The sequence below is a fragment of the Dromaius novaehollandiae genome, chromosome 4 (genome assembly GCF_036370855.1).
Source record: "Dromaius novaehollandiae isolate bDroNov1 chromosome 4, bDroNov1.hap1, whole genome shotgun sequence".
Lineage (NCBI taxonomy): Eukaryota > Metazoa > Chordata > Aves > Casuariiformes > Dromaiidae > Dromaius > Dromaius novaehollandiae.
In genome coordinates this window covers 57,633,520-57,655,108 of record NC_088101.1, presented here as the reverse complement: position 1 = coordinate 57,655,108, position 21,589 = coordinate 57,633,520, and the positions used below count along the sequence as shown (strand labels likewise).

The window sequence follows — 21,589 nt, the reverse complement described above, 5'->3', positions numbered from 1 at the left end:
CTACCTTTCCTATTACCCTGTAGCTCTACTTTTTCTCCAACAACTCACAGATATTATTTCAATTGGGATCAAATATAAACATACTTTTTCTTCTAAAAGTCCTGTAAAAGATTAACTGATATAGAACAATATTATACTGACCTGCAGTGGTGTATTTTCAGCTTACACTCTGTAGTTTTATAGAAATAACTTTACATTGGATTGTTCATCTAAGAATACAGAGCACTGTTTTCTTAAATCATGCTTAAATCTAAAAATGTGTATCTTATTACATATAATCCTATACTTCTATCTCAGATTCAGCAAGAAGCAGCTAACCTTGAAAAATCAAAGATGCAGCATGATATTTCAGAGCTGGAAAATAATATTCAAGGGGTAAGTGCATTTTTAGCAAGTTAGCTTTTATTACTGCTAGAATAGGATAGATTTTTGAAGCAATTAATTTTGTTAACTGTTTTCAACTTAAATTTATTTAAAAGCTAAAATTGTAGAAAGTTTCTACAAAAATAAACGGTCTTTTTTTTAATTGCAGTTTGAGATGGAAAGATGTGAACTAATGACTACAATCTCTGTTCTGAAAGAAAGAATAAATTCTTTGGAAAATGAATTAAAAATGAAGTCCAGTAAACTTGCCCAGACATCAGATGATTCTTCTCAGTTTAAAGCTGAGCTTTGCTCACTTCAGTAAGTGTAACACAAAATGTGGTCTTTCACAGATGCTCGCATAATTTTGTTTATTCTAAATCTATGTAGCTGGGGAAACACGCTAAATTATTTTCAAAATTTCTTCAAAATGTTTTTGTCTTAAGGACATGTGAATATGAGTAAGAAAAGTGCTGTGATGGTTTTTCACAGCAAGCTCCTCCTAGGCTTCTTTGGTAAGCAGATACACAGAAAACTTTCCTGTCTAACTGGGAGTGAAAACTTTCTCCTCCTCCTAGAATTGCTTCCTCCAAAAACTGTGTTCTCTGCTTATGAATGCAGCAGAACAGGAATTTCTTAAAGGGCTTTCAAATGCCATTTCTTAAAACAAAGGCAGATGCCTGCACAAGCTGCATCAGTGGGACCAAACTATGCCAGTTTTATAGAGGTTTCAGTTATACTGAAGAATTTTTTCCAAGTGTTAGGCATTGAAGTTTGGCAGTTGAGTGGTTGGTTCATGGAGAGCCATTCTCTTACAGCATCTGACTTGAGCCATTTTTCCCTGTGTCAGTCTCTTTCGTATGCTATCACAAACATACTACAGTTTGGAGAGCTGACATCTTATGATCCACAGGGATCCAATCGAGTTTCGCCAACTTGCTTAAAAGTAGAGGGTCAAGTATACCCATGTATTGTAAAGGGCTATTTAAACAGGTAGCATCATTGCTGGCCTGTTTTAAAGTTACTTCAAGAAACAACTCCCATCAAGTATCTAAACATGATGAGATAAAAAGAGGCCTTAGAGAAAGTGGAAATGGAGTATTGAAAAAATCTGGAGAGAAATGGAAATGTGAGGTCTGGTTTAGGTGGAAGTGAGAGCATGAGATGTAAGAGATCATTACTGGACAGGTAACGTCGTAGATGAGGACTTAGGCATGTTTTGCAAGCCAGGGTCTGGGGGACACAAGAAAGACTGCAGAACAGTACTATATTATATATTGCTGTACTGTATAATGGTACAATAGCAGGGGTAGATAATTAAGAAGAGCTGATGCTCAGAGGCACGTGTTGGAGTTCATCTAAGGCTCCTCATTGCACAAAGAAGGTTTATTGCCAAATGAAAATGGCTCCCATGTTATTTTTTTTTCATCACATGGATGCCAAAACACCCACGTAACGTTTTTTTATGCTGTATCTTTCTTAGTACAGCTGCTTATCTGTGGAAAATTTTCAGCATTTGCACAAAAATACATGACAGTTTTTCTAAAAAGGAACATTTTTTTCTTTAAATTGTTGTAACACTGCAAAAGTGTGAAGAATCCTGTACCAATAACTACGTTGTCTGAAAAATCTTCAGGAAGTAAGTGTATTTGTTAGTAAAATCATGACTTCATTGATAGAGGTGAAATATTTTATTAGACTCCTTTACAGTTTTAATGGAAATCATTGACATATATATATATAAAAGGGGAGATAAGGAGCGGGACTGTAGTCTTTTCAGCATTTGGTTCCACTTTGTCCATGGTGGCATGGTATTGTGTTTGGCATCTCATTTTTTTTCTGTGAAGTTTAGCTCTAAATGGAATGAGACCAATCTTTATCTTCAGATAAATTGTATTCTGGTGTTTTTAAAGATGAAAAGCCTCTGTAACTCTTGTGGAATGCCACTTCAGAGGGATTTTTATTTCCTGAACTGATTTTTAAAATAAGTGATTTAATTACTTTGGAATTTTGTTTTCTATTTTTTCTTCTAGTTTATTCAGATACTTTTTTGCTAATCAAAACAATCATGTAGGTAGGTGGTCTCATATACCTTTCAGTTCTGTATCTTAAAAGTAGGATCACAACTGCAGTTGTCGATTTGGTTATGGTTCTTAAAATGTGGAGTGGTATGGCTGTAACCACTGCTGTAAGCTATGTATTAAAATCTTTATTTGGCTAAGAGTAACAAGACATAAGTAACAGAAGCTACTTGGCTAAGAGTAAAAAGATGAGTAACAGAAATCAGAGGAAGTAAATATTTCAGAGGATCAGAGCAGTTCTACACAGGTTCAGTTGCCCCATTTTGGAATGGTGTTGAGGTGGACTTGCTGTTGGGGCCATGGCAACCTAGTGGTGTTGGCTTCAGCAATCCCTGACAGTCTTCTCCCTCCCAGAGCTGTGCTGCTGGTCAGTATGGCACAACCCCATCATGATGTTACACTGGAACTGTTCCAGCACTTCATGCAGCTCAAGAGCCTGAAGTTGATGACCCTGACAAAATTCCCAAATTTTTTCAACTCTGTATTGATTTCCCAGGCTCTTAAATGAACAACTCCAGAGGTCTGTTGAAGATTTACAGCACCGGTTGTCTCTCAAAAAGGATGAACTGCAGTCAGCTCAAGAAGGAATTGCAAAGCTAGAGGAGAAAATAGGTAACCCCTTGTATGTTTGTTTGCCTGTTTGTTTTTGCTTTTATTTGCTTCTTTAACATCAAGAATACGTATTCTTTTATTTGTAGACAGGTTAAACCAGAGGAGCACCTCACAGGATGAGACAGTCAGTGTGCTTAGAAGTACTATTACTGTTTTGGATAAAGAAAAGGACAGTCTTCAAGAAACTGTAGATGAAAAAACGGAAAGAATTGCATGCTTAGATGACAACTTAGCTAATAAGGTACGTGCAGCAAAAATACTACTTTGCACTCCATATGGAGTGCAGTTACATTTTAGGCAAATATTTTACCTTGATGACCAAAGACTGTGCAGAGCTCTGGGCGTATTATGTTTGGATCTGGGCAATACAAAGGGTCATTTGTCAACTCAACAAAATTTTAATTATGATTGTTGGTGTAGTCCTTCAACACTCTAAGAAATAGAGGAGTATTTGCATTTTGCTCTTAGAGGTATATCTTGAGATATATCAAAATAAGGATCTAGCTTGAGGTCGCAGAGTCTGTAGCTGACTGCCCTCCCTTTTTAATGACAAGACAATCTTTTATCAATAAAGGAAGGAACCTTGGAAATTTGAATGTGCAGTTGCTTGATGCAATTACTGGTTGTTGAAGAGTTAAAATAAAGGGTTAAATATAAAGGTTTTTAGCTTGAAGTATCCTGGTATGTTGCAATATAATATTACCTAATACAATTTTTGTATTTTTTCCATAGGAAAAAACAATTACTCGTTTACGACTAACTCTGTCGGAGTTGGAGTCCTCAACCGAGTAAGTAAAGAGTAAAACACTTTCTTTAGTAGTTTTGTTTTCTCCAATGAATATCTTTAGTGGTCTTAAAGGTATAGTAGATGGCTTTTTAAATTACTTTGGTGTTTTAATCATTTTGATGTTTAATTAGTTTTGGTGTAATTATTCTGTTTAAGTCAGGTAAAGCAGTGTATGCTGTTGAAAAAGGTATATGTGACTTTTGAAGACACTTTCCTTGCATTTACATGGCAGGCTGCTAAGATACTGTTAAGACAGGCATTAACAATTGCTTTCTATTTTCGTTTTTCCTAATTAGTAGCAATATTCATTCTCAATTAAAAAGTGGTTTTGTAGCATTCTAAGTACTGTGCTAGGTAGACTCAGAATTTATCTCTAATTATTGGCAAGCTAATTCTTCCTGCTTAAATTACCAAAAAGCTCTTTATTAAAATACTCTGCTTTACTATCTGCTTTTAAACTCTTGCTTCTCAGTTTTTTAGTGAGTTTTATCTGATCCTTTCTTGCTAATTTTCAAACACCAGTTCTACACCTATGACTTCTCAAAAGAAAATATCCGAAAGTTAAATATCCAAAGACCAGTTTAACTGAAATTTTTGTGCTTTGATATATGAAGTATCTGTGGCAAAAACTAATGCAAATGGTTATGAAAATTCATGAATATTTCTATTTTTTTTGTTTTCTCTCTTCTTTACTCTTTTGATTGTTGCAAGTGTACAAGTGTAAGCTACATGGGGATGGATCTGTCTCCTTCCTTCTAGCTTAGTTTGTTAGCAATTGCATATCAATACCACTATCAAACAGATGAACAAAAATATCTGTATAATTACTGTAATTGCATAATAAATGTGTAATTTAATCATGCCAGATAAATCTTTAAAATTGAAGATGACCTCTGTTTTATTTGCGTTTGTCGAGATTTTAAAAACCTAGCGTATTTGCCTACTTTATTAACTCATAGTGTGTATAATAACCTGTTTGTCAGCCTTCACAGAGCAAGAAGTTTAGCATCTTTTTCTGAATTTTTTTTTGTATATTCAGAACTCATGTCTGATAATTTTCAACAGTATGTGCTATAGTATGAGAAGGGACATTTTAAATAAAATTTTCAAAATCCCCCACTTGATAGCCAGCTGAAGGACATGCTGAGCAACAGAGACCGCGAAATAACTAGTCTACGTCGCCAGCTTGATGCATCCCACATAGAGCTTGCGGAAACAGGACGAGTAAAGGAAATAGCTCTGACAGAAAACAGACGGTTACAAGATGACTTAGCTACAATGACCAGAGAAAACCAGGTATGAGTGCACTATGTAGTATTGAAGTATTAAGTTATGTATTGCTTGCCTACTTACAGTTGTAAATCAAAGTTGCTACATCCTGGGTTTTGGTTTGGTATATGCAGTTATCAGTATTTGTTGGACACTGGGGTATTAATAATAACCGAGTAGAAACTGTAAAAGTAATTACTGTCAGTAGTTTTAGCCTAGTTGATACAGTGGGGAAGAAATAAGCTTTCAGCTTAGTCTCCCTTCCCGGGATTAAAAAAAAAAAAAAAAGCTAAACAAATTTAGTAAAAGGTGCAATTGTACTGTAATAGTTGTATTAATTAGTTATATCACTTGCTAGTTGGTAGCTAATTGGTAGAAACTGGTAGTTAATACCTGTGGAACAGGGAGTATATTGAGGGCAAGAAAGAAAAAAACCAGATGACGGGTCATTAGTACCTCATAAATAGAGAAAGGGATAGAAAAAGATTATTGGTACCTCGGAATGTATTCTGGTGCATAGTCATTCTTGCATTTTATCTATCTAGTTCCAGTAGAACTTTTGTTGTATTGGGTGAGGTATGCAGCACTTTGAGATTAGCATGTTTTGGAATGTAGATTTTAATATCTATGTTCTGTGAATGTTGGTAATGGTGGCTGTAAAGAGGTGTTGACAGGCTTTTTATTTCCTTGCCTGGCAAGGTCAGTTTCCATTGATTTGTTTTGCTCTGCAGGAGTTTTGCTTTCACTGATGAAGGGAGAGAGGTTAATTTGGGGGAAGGAGAGACAAGAGGGCTTAAAGGCTAGGAGATAGGATTGAAGAAAGTTTTTGTTTGTTTGTTTGTTTTAAAGGCATGCTACTCCTGAATAGTCTGAATTTGTTTCATGATTTCAGGAAAGGATAAGAATGCACAGTCGATGAGAATAGGAGGGGTTCCCTTTCCAATGTGTCAAGGTTGTGTGGGGTTTTTAGATGGCGAATTCAAAGTGCCGTCTATTTTCCTGGAGACATGTTCTTATTGGAATGTTTTTGCTTTGGTAAGGTAGGTGTCATGGTGAGGTGGTATCTCAGAGTTTGGCTGTATATTGCAGCTTTTTTGGGTGGGGTTCTTTGTTTTGGATTTTTTTGTGTTTCTTTTGTTTGTTTGGAGATTATGTTCAGGTCAAAAAAGGACCTGAATGTGCAGAATTTTATGTTTGTGTGTGTGTGTGTGTGTGTGTGTGTGTGTATGTATATATGTATATATATTTTTAGCTACCTAGTGCTTTACATTCATGGTGTACCTCCTTGCTAACAGCTAGCCAGTCAGTAGCTTTAGGCCAAAAAGCTTTTGTGTTCTGATTTCCTAGGTAGGTGGGAAATAGTTTGTTTATGATTGCTGGTGGAGTCTTGATCCATGTGTATTTGTGGGCATCCTTCCAGCTGGAAGGTACACAATCTCTCTCAGCATCTGATGGCTAAATAAATTTCCTTGCAAAGTGTAATGCCAGAAGGGCACAGCTTAAACTTATGTCAGCTATGGAATAAAAGTTGAAATAAAATCTTTAATGCCTTGGGGAATTACCTATTTCCTTTAGATATCGTTGAGCTTTAGAACGAGCTATGTAATTTATATTTTATTGAAAGATAAACTGTCTCAAGGTGATGATGTAGGTCAAATAAAAATTCTGTTAGATAGAAACAGTTGAGAGGTCCAGTGAACTAAACTGTGATCATCATTATTTTTCCTCTGGCCATCTTCATCTTGAGATGTTCCCCATGAGTTGGTTACAAGCTAAAATAGCCACTGGTGTATAAGGCTTATTCTGTTAAAAAGCACGGATGGCATGTATAATGCATGTCCATATCCACATTTTCTAATCAGCACTATTCCATTTCTCCTGACTTGGACTTCTCTGGGCCTTGAATCCGTGTCTGGAAGAGCCAGAAGTGTGTGTGGTCTTGTTAATCCCTCACATAAAGTGTGAGAAGTAGTGAGGTGGTTTTGTGCACCACTTGGCTACTGTTGACCAGAAGTCTCCTAACTCCAAATGCATGAGGTGGAGATCCCCTTACAGCAGAATGTGCATATGAACAATATATAACAAAAATGTCCAGTATTTGTAAGGTAAGTTATAAACATTAGAAAAACTCAGAGAGGGTTTTGATGTGATTTAAAGAGCTAGCCCAAAGTTTTGTTTTAACTCATTACTGTCCGTTGAGTGTGTATAACAAATGCAACTCTATTACAGCTCATCAGACGGTTCAAGTGCTTTGTACAATTTTGATACTGAGATGCAAATGTTACTTTGAATTAGTTGTCAGTGCCAGCTCTAAAAATAGTCAGGGCCTTGTTAATTTAACCATTTCTTTCCATTCCCCTCAGTCAGCTCAGCTGAGTCTGAGGATAGGATATACAGTATAGCAAGATGTTGTAAGTGACACTGACTCTGAAGAGATTTTGTAAAATGTATGGTACAATCCATAGATATGTGGGTGTATTATTGAATTTATGAATGTCATTCACAGGTATCTAATAAAATGAAATATTAAATATTTTCATAATATGATGACTAAAGTTTACCTGGTGTGTTTTGCCATGCTACCACAGAGACAAGCAGCCCGAAAAATGCTAAATAAGGCACAGACACACACACCACAGAAATGGCACTATTGATGAATGTTGACATACCATCAAAAGAAGAGGGGAAAGAAATATGGCAATATCCTCCGTTTCCCCCACATTTGATACCATCATGTGGTGTCAGCTACTCAAGAAAGTATGTTTTCTTAACGCAGTGAAAACTAGGGCATTCTACCTGGGAATAGCATAGAAGATTCTTGCCTTTTTGGCTGTGAGGTCCAGAGGGCACAGAGGAAGATGAGCTGAACCTGAGAGAGCCAGAGAGGTGGCTGTTCCATCTCAACTAGATTCCAATTTTGATGCTTAAATATGATCTTAATAATTCATTTGGTTATTTTTATTTTTGTAGCATCTTATTGCAATTCTGCTTTAAAACAAATGTTTGCTCATTACTAAGCTGACTCTTTAGTGAATTGACACACAGAACAACATTCCCTTGCTTGAGGATAAGTGAATCCTAAAGCAAGGCTAAGAAAAAAAAATCCCAGCTTCTGAACGTGCACGTGTTAGATCTTCCAAAGAGCAATAGTGTGTGTCACCAGAGGAGCTGCACATTTTAAAAACCGGTATAATATTCATTGTTTTCTGTGATTATTGTTGACCGGAAAACTTGGTCTACCTAAGGTAATAAGGGATATATCTGAACTATACAAATCCCAAAGTAATTTGACTAAATTACTTAAAAGTAGAAGGGAATGAAATCTAGGGCATATACAACTACTTTGATTTAGTCTGATACAATAATATACAAATTGCTTTACTCTAATACACTGTTTTTGCCTTTATGCAATCTTTTTAGGCTGTCAGTATGGAACTGGAAAATGCAATATGTGAAAAAGAAGAGATGAAGACTAGAGTTCATAATTATATAACTGAAGTTTCCAGATTTGAAAGCTTGATGGCCTCAAAGGTAGGCATCTGTAGGCATTCATTGTTTTCAGTAAAAGCATTGGGTTGAGAGTATAAAATTTTAGAATTTAGATTTTTAGAATACAGCAAACAAATTAACAATTGTAGGGTTTGGAATTCTCACCACCACCACCACCTTTTTTCTTTTTCTTTTTCTTTCTAGCTGCAGTATTTTCAAGCTACTAATAGATTCATATAAAAACTTATTAAATCTGAAGCTTTGATAAATTCTGGCATATATGAACTTCACTGATGACATTTAAGTTGGCCATAACACTAGAGAAACCATGTTTGAAATATTTTTTTTTTTCTTTTTTGAGTTTTGGGGGTTTTTACAAGGCAACTAGTAAAATCTCTAGTACTATTTCGTCATTATAGGCAACAAGCAAACTTAAGTGATAGTTTTTACTATTTGACACCTTTGGTAAAGAGCAAATTTAGGTGTGGTTCTGCTATGGGAAAGAGTGTTTAAAAAAAAAAAAAAAAGTGTTCTCTATGAATGATGAAAGTTAAGAGTATTTCCTGTACTGACAAAGTTGGTTTGCTAATGTATTTTATCCTGGTACTTGGAATCACAAGTATGAAGGCGGTGACCTCAATGTTAGTGTAAATCACTAAATATCATTTATGTTCAAATTAACATGCACTGGTAAATTTACTATGTGACTTTGAATAGGAAAGAATGAGTTTTGATCAAACTTAGCTTACATGTGCTATAGGAATGCATATAAATTCAACTACTTCTTACAAATACATTTTGAAGCATAGACAGAGAGAGGTTCAGGTCAGTAGTATCCATTAGCTATGGATCCCCAATTAAAACACTTGAAGCTTAGTTTTTAAGAATGTTTATAATTATATTACAAGCTGTACGTCCAAAGCAGTTCAGCTACAGATGTGGGTACTCATAACTTTGGCAATGGCAATGCAGTTATTCAAGTCAAGTACCAAGAAACTGTAGAATATACAGCCAATGGCCAGTTACGAAAGGTTGGTTTCAGGGTTTTGTCTGGTATTACACATGATTTTTGTCTGTAGAGGCAAAGATTTTCTTTTCACCAGTGCTTCCCCATTGCAGTATTTCTGCAGTGTTTGTCTGCTTAATCATGAGTTTCTCTTTCCTAGTTGCCCTTGCCTCATTCTGTCTCTACCTTCCAAGTTCTGTGGGAAATACAAAAGGAATTTCACAAACGATAGCCTTCCTCACCAGATAAACCTGACTCATACTAGCAGCATGTTCAGCCTGCTGTATGCTGCATGAAGAGGGGAAGGGAGATAAATATAGAGGAAAAATAAAGCACGGCCTTATAATATGCGCTTCCAGTTGGGCCAAATTGAAATTCACAAGCAACATTTGTTCTATCACTGCTTAACTTCTAAGCAGTTTAAGGTCACAATTCCATAGTTTTATGATAGACTGTTTATATGTATATGCCAAAATAGATTATCAGTCTTTCAGGCACTGTTGTAATATAAATATTAGTAAGAGTGCAGTGTATAAAAGGACTAATGATGGAGTCCTGCTGGAATTTTTTGGAAGGAAGAGCACTATGATCAGTACATCTCAGTAATGTGACACTTGACAATGCAGGGAGATCCAAAAGAAAAGCCTTGTAACTCATTTAACTGCTTGTCAGTGTTCCCATTTAATAAAACTGAATGCCATCACTATATCTATTTGCCATTTGGACCTGCAAAATAATTTTTTTTTTTGCTTTACTAATTGCCAGAAAATAGGGTGAAGAAAATGGAGAAAGTTTCTACTTTCTTGTGGAAAAAATGTTATAAATATGGGGAATAAGCATTAAAAAAAAATCAAATGACTTGAAAGTATGTTGATCATTACAGAGTGATTTACTGTTTCATCTAGGAAAAAGAAAATCAAGATTTGTTAGAGAAGTTCCGAATGCTCCATACACAAGCTGAAGACTGGGAAATCAAGGCTCATCAAGCTGAAGGAGAAAGCAGCTCGATACGGCTTGAACTCCTTTCTGTAGATACAGACCGGAGACATCTTCGAGAGAGAGTAGAACTTCTGGAAAAAGAGATTCAAGAGGTAATAATTAATGTAGTGTCATTCTGTCAAGGAAAGTGAGTTACATTCAAGTTGTTTTTAATGAAGTCAATATATTACGTTTAATGCTTTAATGGAAGGTGATTCCTATACATGAATGTTTCAATTGTGGTCACTTCAGATTTTGAGTTGGTAACTGATTCTGGTTAGACACATATTCTCTTTAAAGGTTCTGTAGGAAACTTGCTTATTTACTTAAAAAATATTTGCATATAGCTTTGAGTATTTTGAAAACTTAGTTATCGAATTTCTTTGAAGCCGTTGAATAAAGAATTTGAAGCATTGGTGACAAGTAAAGGTAGATAGAAATCTGGTAGTAGTCTAAATCTAGTGGTAGTCTAAATCCAGAAATCCATTATCCATCAAGAATTCTGTTATGCAGAAACCTAGACTAGTATTATAGAAAATAATGAGGTTTATATGTTAGAAGCAGTAAGTTCATGGAGGTCAGGAAGGTTTTAGAGTATAGTAGTTGTAGACTTGCCATATTTTGTCTATCTTTTAATTATCAAAACAAGAGTAATAAACTTGATATTGTAAGCTGAGTAAAGAATAGATTGTATTTTTTGTTTTTAAGCTTTTAATTCTTTTTCAAAGCTGCAATACAGCCTCCTTCCACTCTTGTGTAATTAATGCCTGTGTAATTCTTCATGATCTTAATAGCTGTTTTTAGCTGTGATTTAGAGAGAGGGAAGGCAAGTAGTCTAATCTTAAGTTCAGTTTACCATGCAGGGAAAAGGAAGTACAAAAAAAGTGTTACTCAACAGAGAATTGTTGCATTTAACACTGGGTGTGGTATCCTTGTTTGTCTTTGTTTAGCATATTGTTGCACATCAAGCATATGAATCTCAGATCTCCTCTATTACAAAAAATATGTCCAAACTGGAAGAGGACCTTAAACGTGAAAATCAGGAAAAGTCTTCTGTGTTGGCTGACCTGACTTCTGTGAGAGAACTGTGTGTGAAACTTGAGTCTAGCAAAGACCTTTTATCTCGGCAGCTGACATCCAAAAGCATGGATTATGAAAGGGTAAGTAGCAGAGGCAAATTTAATTTATTATAATAAAATATATTACTTTGTTTTTAATCAACGAATGTGTGTTATATTATAAATACTGTATTTTTTGTACAGAAAAGGAGAATTTGATTCATTACCATTACAAAATGTGGCAGCCACAGATTTGTTAACTAGAAAGGCAAGCTATATTTGTGTGGTTTTTATGTACTTTACCATAACTTTTCAAATTTTCAGCTTTTCTTTTATAAAAGATGAATAATGCATCTCTTATTTAGAACCTAAAGACTTTTCCCTAATCATTTTTTTCAATTGAGATGAAATTTTAGATTTAGCTGAAATGCATAAAATATTTTGAAATATTTGGGCCACAAAGATTATTAATGGGCTATAGTTTCTCTGATACGAGCAGAGGCTGAGAGAACTGGGACTGTTTAGCCTGGAGGAGAGAAGGCTCGGGGCGGGGGGGTTTACCCATGTATATAAATACCTGATGGGAGTGTGTCAAGAGGATGGGGCCAGACTCTTCTCAGTGGTGCCCAATGACAGGGTGAGAGGCAATGGGCACAAACTGAAGCACTGGAAATTCACTTGACCACAAGAAAACACTTCTTCACTGTGAGGCTGAACACTGGAACGGGTTGCCCAGAGAGGTTGTGGAAGTCTCCATCCTTGAAGATATTCAAAACTCAGCTGGACCCGGTCTTGGGCAACCTGCTTTAGCTGACCCTGCTTGAGCCAGGGGTCCCTTTCAAGCCCAGCTCTTTTGTGATTCTGTAAAATAGTTATTTCAATAGAATAAAAACAGTATTACATTTCCTTAATATGTGAACTTTTTTCTTTGCAACTGATTATTAAATGAAGTTGTGTCTATACTAAGTGACTTGATCTGGCTTCCTGTTACTGTGTTCAAAAACGTCGGAACAGGTCTGATCCTCACAGAATTTGTTCATATTCATAAATTGGATGAGGAAAACAAGCATTCCTGTTTTTTACAAAAAGTTGAGAAGTTAATTGTGAGCTGACCTAGTAAAATTGAATGAAGTAAAGTACATGCTATTTTTGTACCTGTGCAACAGCCTACTGCTGTGAAAAGCTGGTTAGTATTCCAGTTACTTACCCAAGTATTTCTAGGATTCAGTGATCCCAGTTCTGGTAAAATACTTGACAGATGCACAGCTTGAATATTATATAACTAAGTATAATTTAAAATAGTCTAGGGCTTAATATGTTTTTTGAGCTCAGTTTCAGTTTTCATTTTTATGAAACTTTCAATCATTTCAGGTTTTGTAACAAGTCTTCAGGAAAGAGAACTCTGTGTGTTTGTTTTTGTAAACCAGTGTATTAATAATGAATATAAATTTGTGCCTTAGGTTCTAGCCGAGTTAGAAGATGTAAAATCAGAGGCAGAGTTGCTGAAAAAGCAGTTATCCAGTGAGAGACTTACAATTCAGAACCTTGAAACATTGCTGGCTGCTAGTAGAGATAAAGAATTTCAGAACCACTTAACATCCCATGAGAAAGATTCAGAAATTCAGTTACTGAAAGACAAGCTAACACTCGCCGAGAGCAAACTGTAAGTTTTAACAGTTGTATGTTTTATATAAGTTATGAAGAAACTTATCTACATAGTCAAATCTTCAGTACTTAGTATGGTTGAGTGGATTTTAGCAGCCATGCCTTTTGGCCCATCATGACATTGTTTACTTTTATGTTTTTCTTGGGATCTTTCAGATCTCTTTGATTATTCACAACTAACTGTGGTAGACATCAGTTTAGTGCTAGCAGTGTTCCAAAGGAAACCTACTGTTAGGGGATGGTACACTCTGAGCTTGTTTCACAGTCTTCAGAAAAGCACTCAATTTGTCTCTGAATTTGTTCCCACCCTGACTCCAGATTGTTTGCTTCAGTTTAGTTTTTTCTGTGCTGGCAATTATTCATTTTCACATCAGAACCTTTCCCACATCAGTCAGGCACAGAAGGTGATGTCTTTCATGAAATTTACATGTCTGCTTTAATTCTCCCGCCTTTTCAGGGCAGTCACTAAAATCCTTTCCTTAAGCCTCATAGGTAGCTGATCTCTTGCTGGCATTACTGGACTTTATTTCCACTACAGAGCCAGACAAGATATGATAATTTATAAAATTGTTTAGTTGAATGCATCTGTAGATGTATGTATGTATTCTAGTATGATTTGTGTATTTAAACTTTGCATCACAATATGTAACTCCTGAAAGTACATGACTCTCCTCCTTCACAGGTTCTGATTTTCTTCTTAGCTTTAGGAAGCAATGGATTTCAGCTCTGCTCTTTAGCCAAAATGTCATATTTTTGTCTTTGAAGAACTGGCAGCTGTGAGCTTAACTATTAAGACAACTGAAATTTTCTTAATTATGAACTATAGTTTTATGTTTTTTATTGGAGAGTATTTTGAAGTCCTAACTCCTGTAGAGCAGCTTGGAATCATCAAGCATCTCAAAGCAAACAGAATCTGAATCTTCCCTGAATTATTTTTAGAGTAAAATTTTGACATATGTGTAGTGAAGGTGCCTGATGTCCTTGCTTTGATTACAATATGTATCACTTACATACTAAACAGTAAAGTCATAGCTCTTTAAAAAAGCAAAACTACATTTGCTTCTATTAATATGAACTGTTAAGGAAAAACTGGTATATCATTTATTATTTCTTTAAATATAAGTAGAGCTGAAACTGAAACCTACACTAAGTGTGGCCAGCACTTTTCATTATAACTGTCTCTGTTTATAACCCCAGTAAACTAATTGTGACTTCTTATGCTGTGCATCTGCCTAAAGTAGTGGGGGTTTTTTGTTGTTGTTTGTTTTTTTTAACACTTTTGCAGAGGAAAGGTTAACCTGGAAATTTGGAAGAATGAAGTTGAGATGAATATTTTATTCATATGAAATTCATATACCAGAGAAGTGAGGGATTTAATAATTTTTCCTTAAGATTTGGAGAAGGGAAATTGAAGTTTCAGTTGTAGGTATCGTCATGTGATGAAAATAGCTTTTATTCTACTGGTGATGAATTTGCCAGTGATTATAGTGATATCTTTGCATTGAATAGCAAGAAGGAGCAGTAGCAGCTGAATGGAGAAGGTGGTGAAGAGTAAAGTCAAACCAGAATTTCAAGAAAGGAAGCACAGTTACACACAGTTAATAAGTACTAAGGTGGGGGAGAAAGGAAGGTAAAAGGACAGATAATGCTCCCTTATTCCTGTACTGAATCTGTAGATGACAACACTGTCAATCACCCCTGAGCAACTCATTGTTCCATATCTTAGAATCACTGAGTTTTGTTTACTTGGGGAAAAAAAAGATCTAAATCATGTACAAAGAACATTAGCTGTTGGAATGTCCTGACAACTAAATAAACAATGAAGAAGTTACAAAAACCAGAAGGAAGAAAGAATTAGGTTTTCACTGAATGTTAATTTGGCTTTCCTGTGTACAAACATTATATACAACTCTATTTAAATTATTTCATAGTAATTTCTTCACAAAACTGCTTCTGAAGGCATTGTAGGACTCTTTCTTGTTTGTTGCAAATGTCAGTAGTTATGTTTTTGATCGGGTGGAATATTGCAGGAGGAGGGAAAGTGTTCTCCTGGAGGAATAGTGGCTATTCTATTGCACTGAGTTGTTCTACTACCTTTACTCCAAGTGTTCTGTATCTTGTTAGGCAAATGTTCAGATGTGGGAACTATTTGTATATGTCCTATTCTCCAGTATTGAGTTTGTTGTCCTTGGAGACTAAAGAACAGAAGCTTTAAATGCTCACAGCTGTGGCTGAAGTCCATGGTGGTTATGCTTGTATCTTGTGAAATAAAAGAATTCAGTGGACTTGGCATAATTTCAGTTCTAGCGGATGAAAATTTTCTGTCAATATTGAACATTATTTACAATTTTGGCCTTACTGTGCCTGTGCTTCCACTCTGTTTATAAAATGGAGTTGTTGCAACCTCTGACTTTAGATTCTCAAAATAGTTTTGCATGAGAAGCTCTTTAGTGCCATAATTTTGAGTTTTGTGAAGCTTATGGAGGAGTGAGTAGTTGCATACTTGGGGTTCTATTTGGGTGATAAGGCAGTAAATGTTGTTTACATGTAATAACCTCAGACTTACAGAACTGTTTGCTTTCTTTCTTTATTTTACAATAATGATATTGGGTCCTGAATTCTCCCTGCATCCTGAAAGCATATGCCAGTCTCTGAAGGACTTAGAATAAGATATCATCGAAAGCTGAAACCTCTTCTCTTCTACTTCTGTTCACCACACACTGGATCAAGAGATCATTCTAGGAATTTTACTGAGGAGTAGAGATCACAGGAAAAATCTGCACTTTTTTTTTTTTTTTTTAATCAAATCACTTGAGTAGTTTGTATCTCCCTGGAGTCAGACCAGCAGGTGCCAGATGGTAAATCTGTGACTGAGCTAGGAATGGAATCCATTCTCCGGAATTCAAGTCCAGGGCTTTAGCCACAAACTAGTACATCTTTGCATCCTCCAGAAGTGATTTTTGAGCACACTCCATCATACTGGCTTTGAAGACTATATGGAATAATAGGATTGTCTAGATTCTGATTTAGGCATCTAACTTTATGCTCAAATTAATGATGATTTTGCTTGCTTTCTAACAGAGCTTATGGTGTTTTGCAAACAAGCATTGAGCTATCCAAAGTGATGATTAGCTGAGAAGTACATTTAATTGTTACTTAAGATCGACAAAGCTACTTTTCTTTCTGATTCTTGCAGTTGAACCAACAGGGCCTAATCAGGAGGTAGCTGGTCTGAGCTTGCTTTAATACCAGTTCTACTTGGATTTAATTCAGTTACATTCATCACTAGCCAGAGAGTTGTGGCCTGCTTGATATACTTTTTATTGAAGCTGTATCTGTTACTTTTGTATTTTTTGTGGAACCCTGTTACTTTTTTTTCTTCTTAAATGTACACCTAAAGACCTTCTCATATTGCAACAGAGGCTAGTAAATCAATAAAACAATCACTTCTTTCATCTGTTATTATGAAACATGTCTATGTTTAACTTTGTCCAAAAAAGAATACAATGTACTGTTGTAAGAATATGGTGAGAGGCTTGCCAGCTTCTCACTTCTTTCTCACCTTAGTTGCTTCCAGAAACATGCTGTTGTATTTATTCTGTTCTCACTGCTTCTGATTTGTTTCTGTTTTGGGCTGTGTGAAGCAACATGTTAAGTATCTCCCTTTGTTTTTGTTTGCACTAATTCCTCTAAGCTCCTAGCTGACAGTGTTCAAAGAAAACTTTGTTGCTTTTCATGGTTTATTTTTTAGAAGCAGTCATAACAGAGAAGTTTCCATACTTCGAAGTAAAGTTGCGCAGCTGCAGACTGACTATGATGTTTTGAAAAGACAGCTAACAACTGAACGATTTGAACGGTGAGGGGCTGTTTATTTCATAGTAAGGTGACTTCTTTTTCATCTTTAACACTGTTGTTTTTTAAATACTGGGAAAGTTTCTGGAAATCTGTGTTCTTTTCTTGTCATGCAAAATCTAATGTTCTCAACTTGAAAACTGCTCAATTAAATACTTATGCAGTTTCTGAATTCCCTCCTAAATTTTGTGAATTTACCATTGCTTTTAATTTTTTTCCCTTTTTCATGAAAACAAGAAGAAAGTTGAGTGACACTGTAAGAAAGCAAGGCTCTTTGCAATGTGTTGCAAGTATCACCAAGAAAAAACATGGGAAAAAGTTAATTTTTCTTTCTCTAATATCCTGCAGTACCAAAGTGTTATGTAACTGAAATTACTTTCTGTTGGTAGAGAGCGTGCAATTCAGGAGATGCGTCGACATGGCCTTTCTACATCATCGTTACGTGCTTCACCTCCTCTCAGTTCAACGTTAAGGTCTCCTTCACGTTCTCCAGAGCGTGCAACTGTAAGGACAGCTGATCGAGCAGTACCTGAAAAGTAAGTAATTTGATTTTTATCAGATTAATTGTTTCCATATGAGTTCGATTTAAACTGTTTGTAAATATTTACTTTTTAAATTATATTAAATTCTTAAACACTCTAGGAGGTGCTAAGGTCTCTTTTTGTTGACTCGGATGCTATAAAATATTGATTGGAAATGTTAGCTGCAAAGTGATCTCTAAAGACCATGTAATATAATGGACTCAAATTCCTTTTTTTAATGGTTTTGCATCAACCGACAGCTTCCAAACACGTTGCCTGCTTATTATTGTCAGTAGTTATGTCCGAATATATATTGCCAATTTATTCTTTTTATTAGTTATGTCCAAACAACAAATGATTCAAATTAAGAGGTGAACCAGAAACACCATGAAATTCTCTCAATTATGGCAATGAAGGAAAGACACCCCACAGGAGAAAGTTTAACTAAAATGCATTTGTTTCTGACACATTAGATGAAGCTGTCTCCAAAGAAGTGTCTGAGAATAATTATCGATATATTTTTCATTGTTTGCGCTTGAAGATTATTAATAATCTAAAGTTATGGCCGTCATAGTCTATCAAAAGTAAATCATAATCGGCTTCTCATCTGTTCATTTTCACTGTCATTTTTCTACGTTTAGAAATAATTTTTGTTTTAGAAATGTTTGTTTGGTGTTAGAGGCCTGGTTATTAATTTTATATCCTGTCTCTCCTGTACTATATTATACATCTCAGTAAAGAGTCAAAAGACAGAGAGAGATGAACAGTGATTGTTTTAGGAAATTGGTAAGTATGCTCACGAACCTAACTAGCTAATTGCTAAACTCCTAGAGACAATTCCAGACTGGTGAGAGTTCAGACTTTTTTCATGCTGGTAAATACCTGTCGCTTGTCCTCAGGCTTGCTTTTTCAGGCTGGCATGATATGATCCACATTTCTAAGCGATTTTTTTTTTTTTTCTGAGAGTTTATGGCCAGAGAGTAAAAAGGAAGGCTGCAGTAGCTGAGATATGAATAATGGGGGGTGATACAGCACTTAGGACTTTTGCTCTACTGGTGAGCTGTTGGACAAATCCTCTTGTCTTGCAAACCAATATTTTGCACAGTAATTGGTGGATCACTTTTGTCTCATTCTTGAGAGACTATTAAATGATACGTTTCTGAGAATGAGTAGCATTATTAGAGAATTATCTATATACTTGTTTTATAGCGAGTCAAAATGTGTTGCCTTTTGTCCAAAGGCAATGTAAATAGTCCAGTTGCTATACCTGAGGAATATTGTAGGGTGAACTATTTTTATTCTTCTGTTTATGTACTCCTTTTTAACAATGACAACATTGTGCCGTATATTATCAAGAAATTCATGTTTTCCTGAAGTGTATATTTTTAAGAAAGTGTTTTTTAACAACTGCATTCATATGCAGATTAATTTTTACTGTATTGCCTTCTCAACCTATTAATCAATTTTTACATTAGAACGATCTCTGTATTACCATCACCATCTTTCTCATTGGCATTACTTATTTATTCCTCCTTGGGAGCTTGCCACAGTAAAGGTACTATGCAGTTACCCTGTTCTGTAGTATTAAAACCTCCTCTAGTCTGATTTAATCTTCTCAAGAAATTTTCTCTTCACTTGAGCAATTAATTGAGAATTTTATATATTTACAGTTTTGGATAACATGAGAACATAAGGTGATCAGATCTAATTATTACCTTTTATCCTAATTTTAATTAGTAAAAAAATATTATAAGCAGATGGCTTTATTTTGAAACTTCTTCTTTCTCCACCAGAAATGTGAGCTTCAAGGAATAACCAATACTTAAGCAATAGAAGCATTACCTTGTTACACGGACTTATTTTTTTAAATTTTGAAGGCTGACATGTATTCTACCTCTGAGTTTTCTTCAGATCAGTTATTACATTTGAAATTTGTGAAAACCTGTGAAATAATCAGCTTTGCAAAATTCTACTTTTCCTGTTATCTGGGTTGACTAGATTTTTGCTTGCTTTTTTGATCTTTTTTTCGTTGTGGTTTTTATTTTCTGTATCAAGACTGGCTAAGCTTTGTGACTATTTTGCAAACCTGATGTAATAATTATAAGAAGGAAACAAGTACTTGATAGGACAGCCTCTTGTTTTCATTTTCCTGTTTTACTTCTATTTGCTTATCTTATATGGTTACAGAGGTTCATCTTACAGTATGAACTAACATTGGAGAACATGCTTATTTATATTAAAAAATGCTGAGCCAGTATATATGTATACTGATGATGGTGTCCTGTGTATTTGTGCTTTTAACAAGTGTTTTTGTTTACATATCGTTACTTTTAAACACCATGAAGAATGCCAATATATTTTGTGAATGCGTATTGTTTACTGTAGATTTTTCTTAAAAAATAGATCCATTATTTATAAATGTTTTTGACATGTAATAGAATTACTCATCTGCTTTTCTTTAATGTTTTTGTGAAAATGAATTTTTAAATATTTTCCCAATATTAAATGAAAATGAAAGAAAACGATATTTTTAGAAAGTTTTGAAATTCTTCAAATATTATAAAAAAATAATTCTAAAGTATTTTATATTCACATTTCCAAATCATATCTGGAGATATTTTTCAAATTTTCTTTTTAAAAGATCAGAACAAAATCTGGAATCCTTCACACAGTTGAGCTCAAGCTGTTAGAGAGGTGACACAGGTCTTTACGTTATGACACACATTAGGTAAGTGCAGTGACAACTAATCTTTAAAATAGCTGATATACTTAGCGGAGGAGAACAGCAGATTTAGACTATGAAGTCAGATGCAACTAGCATTCAGAATCTAATGATAAACTGCTAAAGTCCATCTGTACAGATGATTGTAGATCAGATCATTATTCTCAAATGTTTCTTTTCTGATGACTGTGTGCTGTTCAGGTTGATATAATGTCTATTGATTGGTGTTATGCAGAGGTCTAGAAGTGGGAAAGGTATACTGTTGTTCATCCTTGCATTGACAATTAGTAGTGTTCTACTTGCTGCACTTTGAATAAAAAACTGTGATCACCAGCTAAAATTACAAGCATCTTTAATATGTAAGCAACATATTAAATGATGTGAAAGAATTTTTTTTTACTTCTATATTTTGTCTATTTTGCACCAAGATTGTTACAGTTATAAATTAATAAAGAATAATGTATTAACTGGAACTATTGTCTCGTGTTCATAGATAAATAATTGCTACCAGCTATACAGATGCATTTTATTTTTCATATATTGTATTTTGTGAGTTTTATTCAATATACTCATTCAAAACAACATAGAACACATATTCAGAAGTACCTGAAATACTTGCATCAGCTTAGGCTTCTGAGCCTCTGAAAGGAATTGTCTGTTTAGAATGGCTGCATCTCATACTTTTTGTTTTTTAGGTCACTCATTTCCCACAGGAATGGGGAGATCATTGTTGCTAAGTGCTATATAGGTATTAATACTGTATTTAATTAGGCCAGTAGTTCCCAATGACACTAGTTATTCAGGTTGAAACTCTATTCATTAAGAATGAGAAAAGAACTTATGTTTCTGCTCTCAATGTCTTTGTTGGTGGCTTTTAAATATCTTAATTATTTTGTATATAACACCTTTTAAATCAGAATCTGAATTAAAAAGTGTTCTGTTTTTTTGAAAATACTGTACTTACTCTTACCAGAAAATGTATATTCTGACATTACAGTTAAAATCATCTCACTCCTATTAGTAATGCTACTTGCATAAAAATCAGTTTTGTAGAATTAGGGGAATGACCAGCACAGCTGGTATAATAAAACTAGTATTATTTCAGTGGATCAAATCCATATGTGCATTCAGCTTTGTAAAACTGAAACAATACTAATATTCAGTCTATAGTAGGGTTGTCATTTTA

At 34.9% G+C, this 21,589-nt stretch overlaps 1 protein-coding gene across 8 annotated transcripts in view; it reads left to right on the top strand.

Moving 5' to 3' along the window:
• CEP135 (centrosomal protein 135) overlaps positions 1-20,876 on the top strand; it is a 40,314-nt gene extending 19,438 nt beyond the window's left edge. For 4 of the 8 annotated variants that reach the window (XM_026093769.2, XM_026093766.2, XM_026093767.2 and 1 more), the window contains 13 exons: positions 298-375; positions 533-684; positions 2,941-3,056; positions 3,143-3,297; positions 3,789-3,844; positions 4,971-5,139; positions 8,533-8,643; positions 10,513-10,698; positions 11,536-11,745; positions 13,104-13,306; positions 17,060-17,164; positions 17,550-17,696; positions 20,323-20,876. In XM_026093769.2, coding sequence (XP_025949554.2) covers positions 298-375; positions 533-684; positions 2,941-3,056; positions 3,143-3,297; positions 3,789-3,844; positions 4,971-5,139; positions 8,533-8,643; positions 10,513-10,698; positions 11,536-11,745; positions 13,104-13,306; positions 17,060-17,164; positions 17,550-17,696; positions 20,323-20,371 — 1,737 coding nt within the window. In that variant the 3' untranslated portion in view covers positions 20,372-20,876. The other 4 variants (XM_026093768.2, XM_064511130.1, XR_010389065.1 and 1 more) reach the window with 4 other exon arrangements.
• Positions 20,877-21,589: the final 713 nt, after the last annotated feature.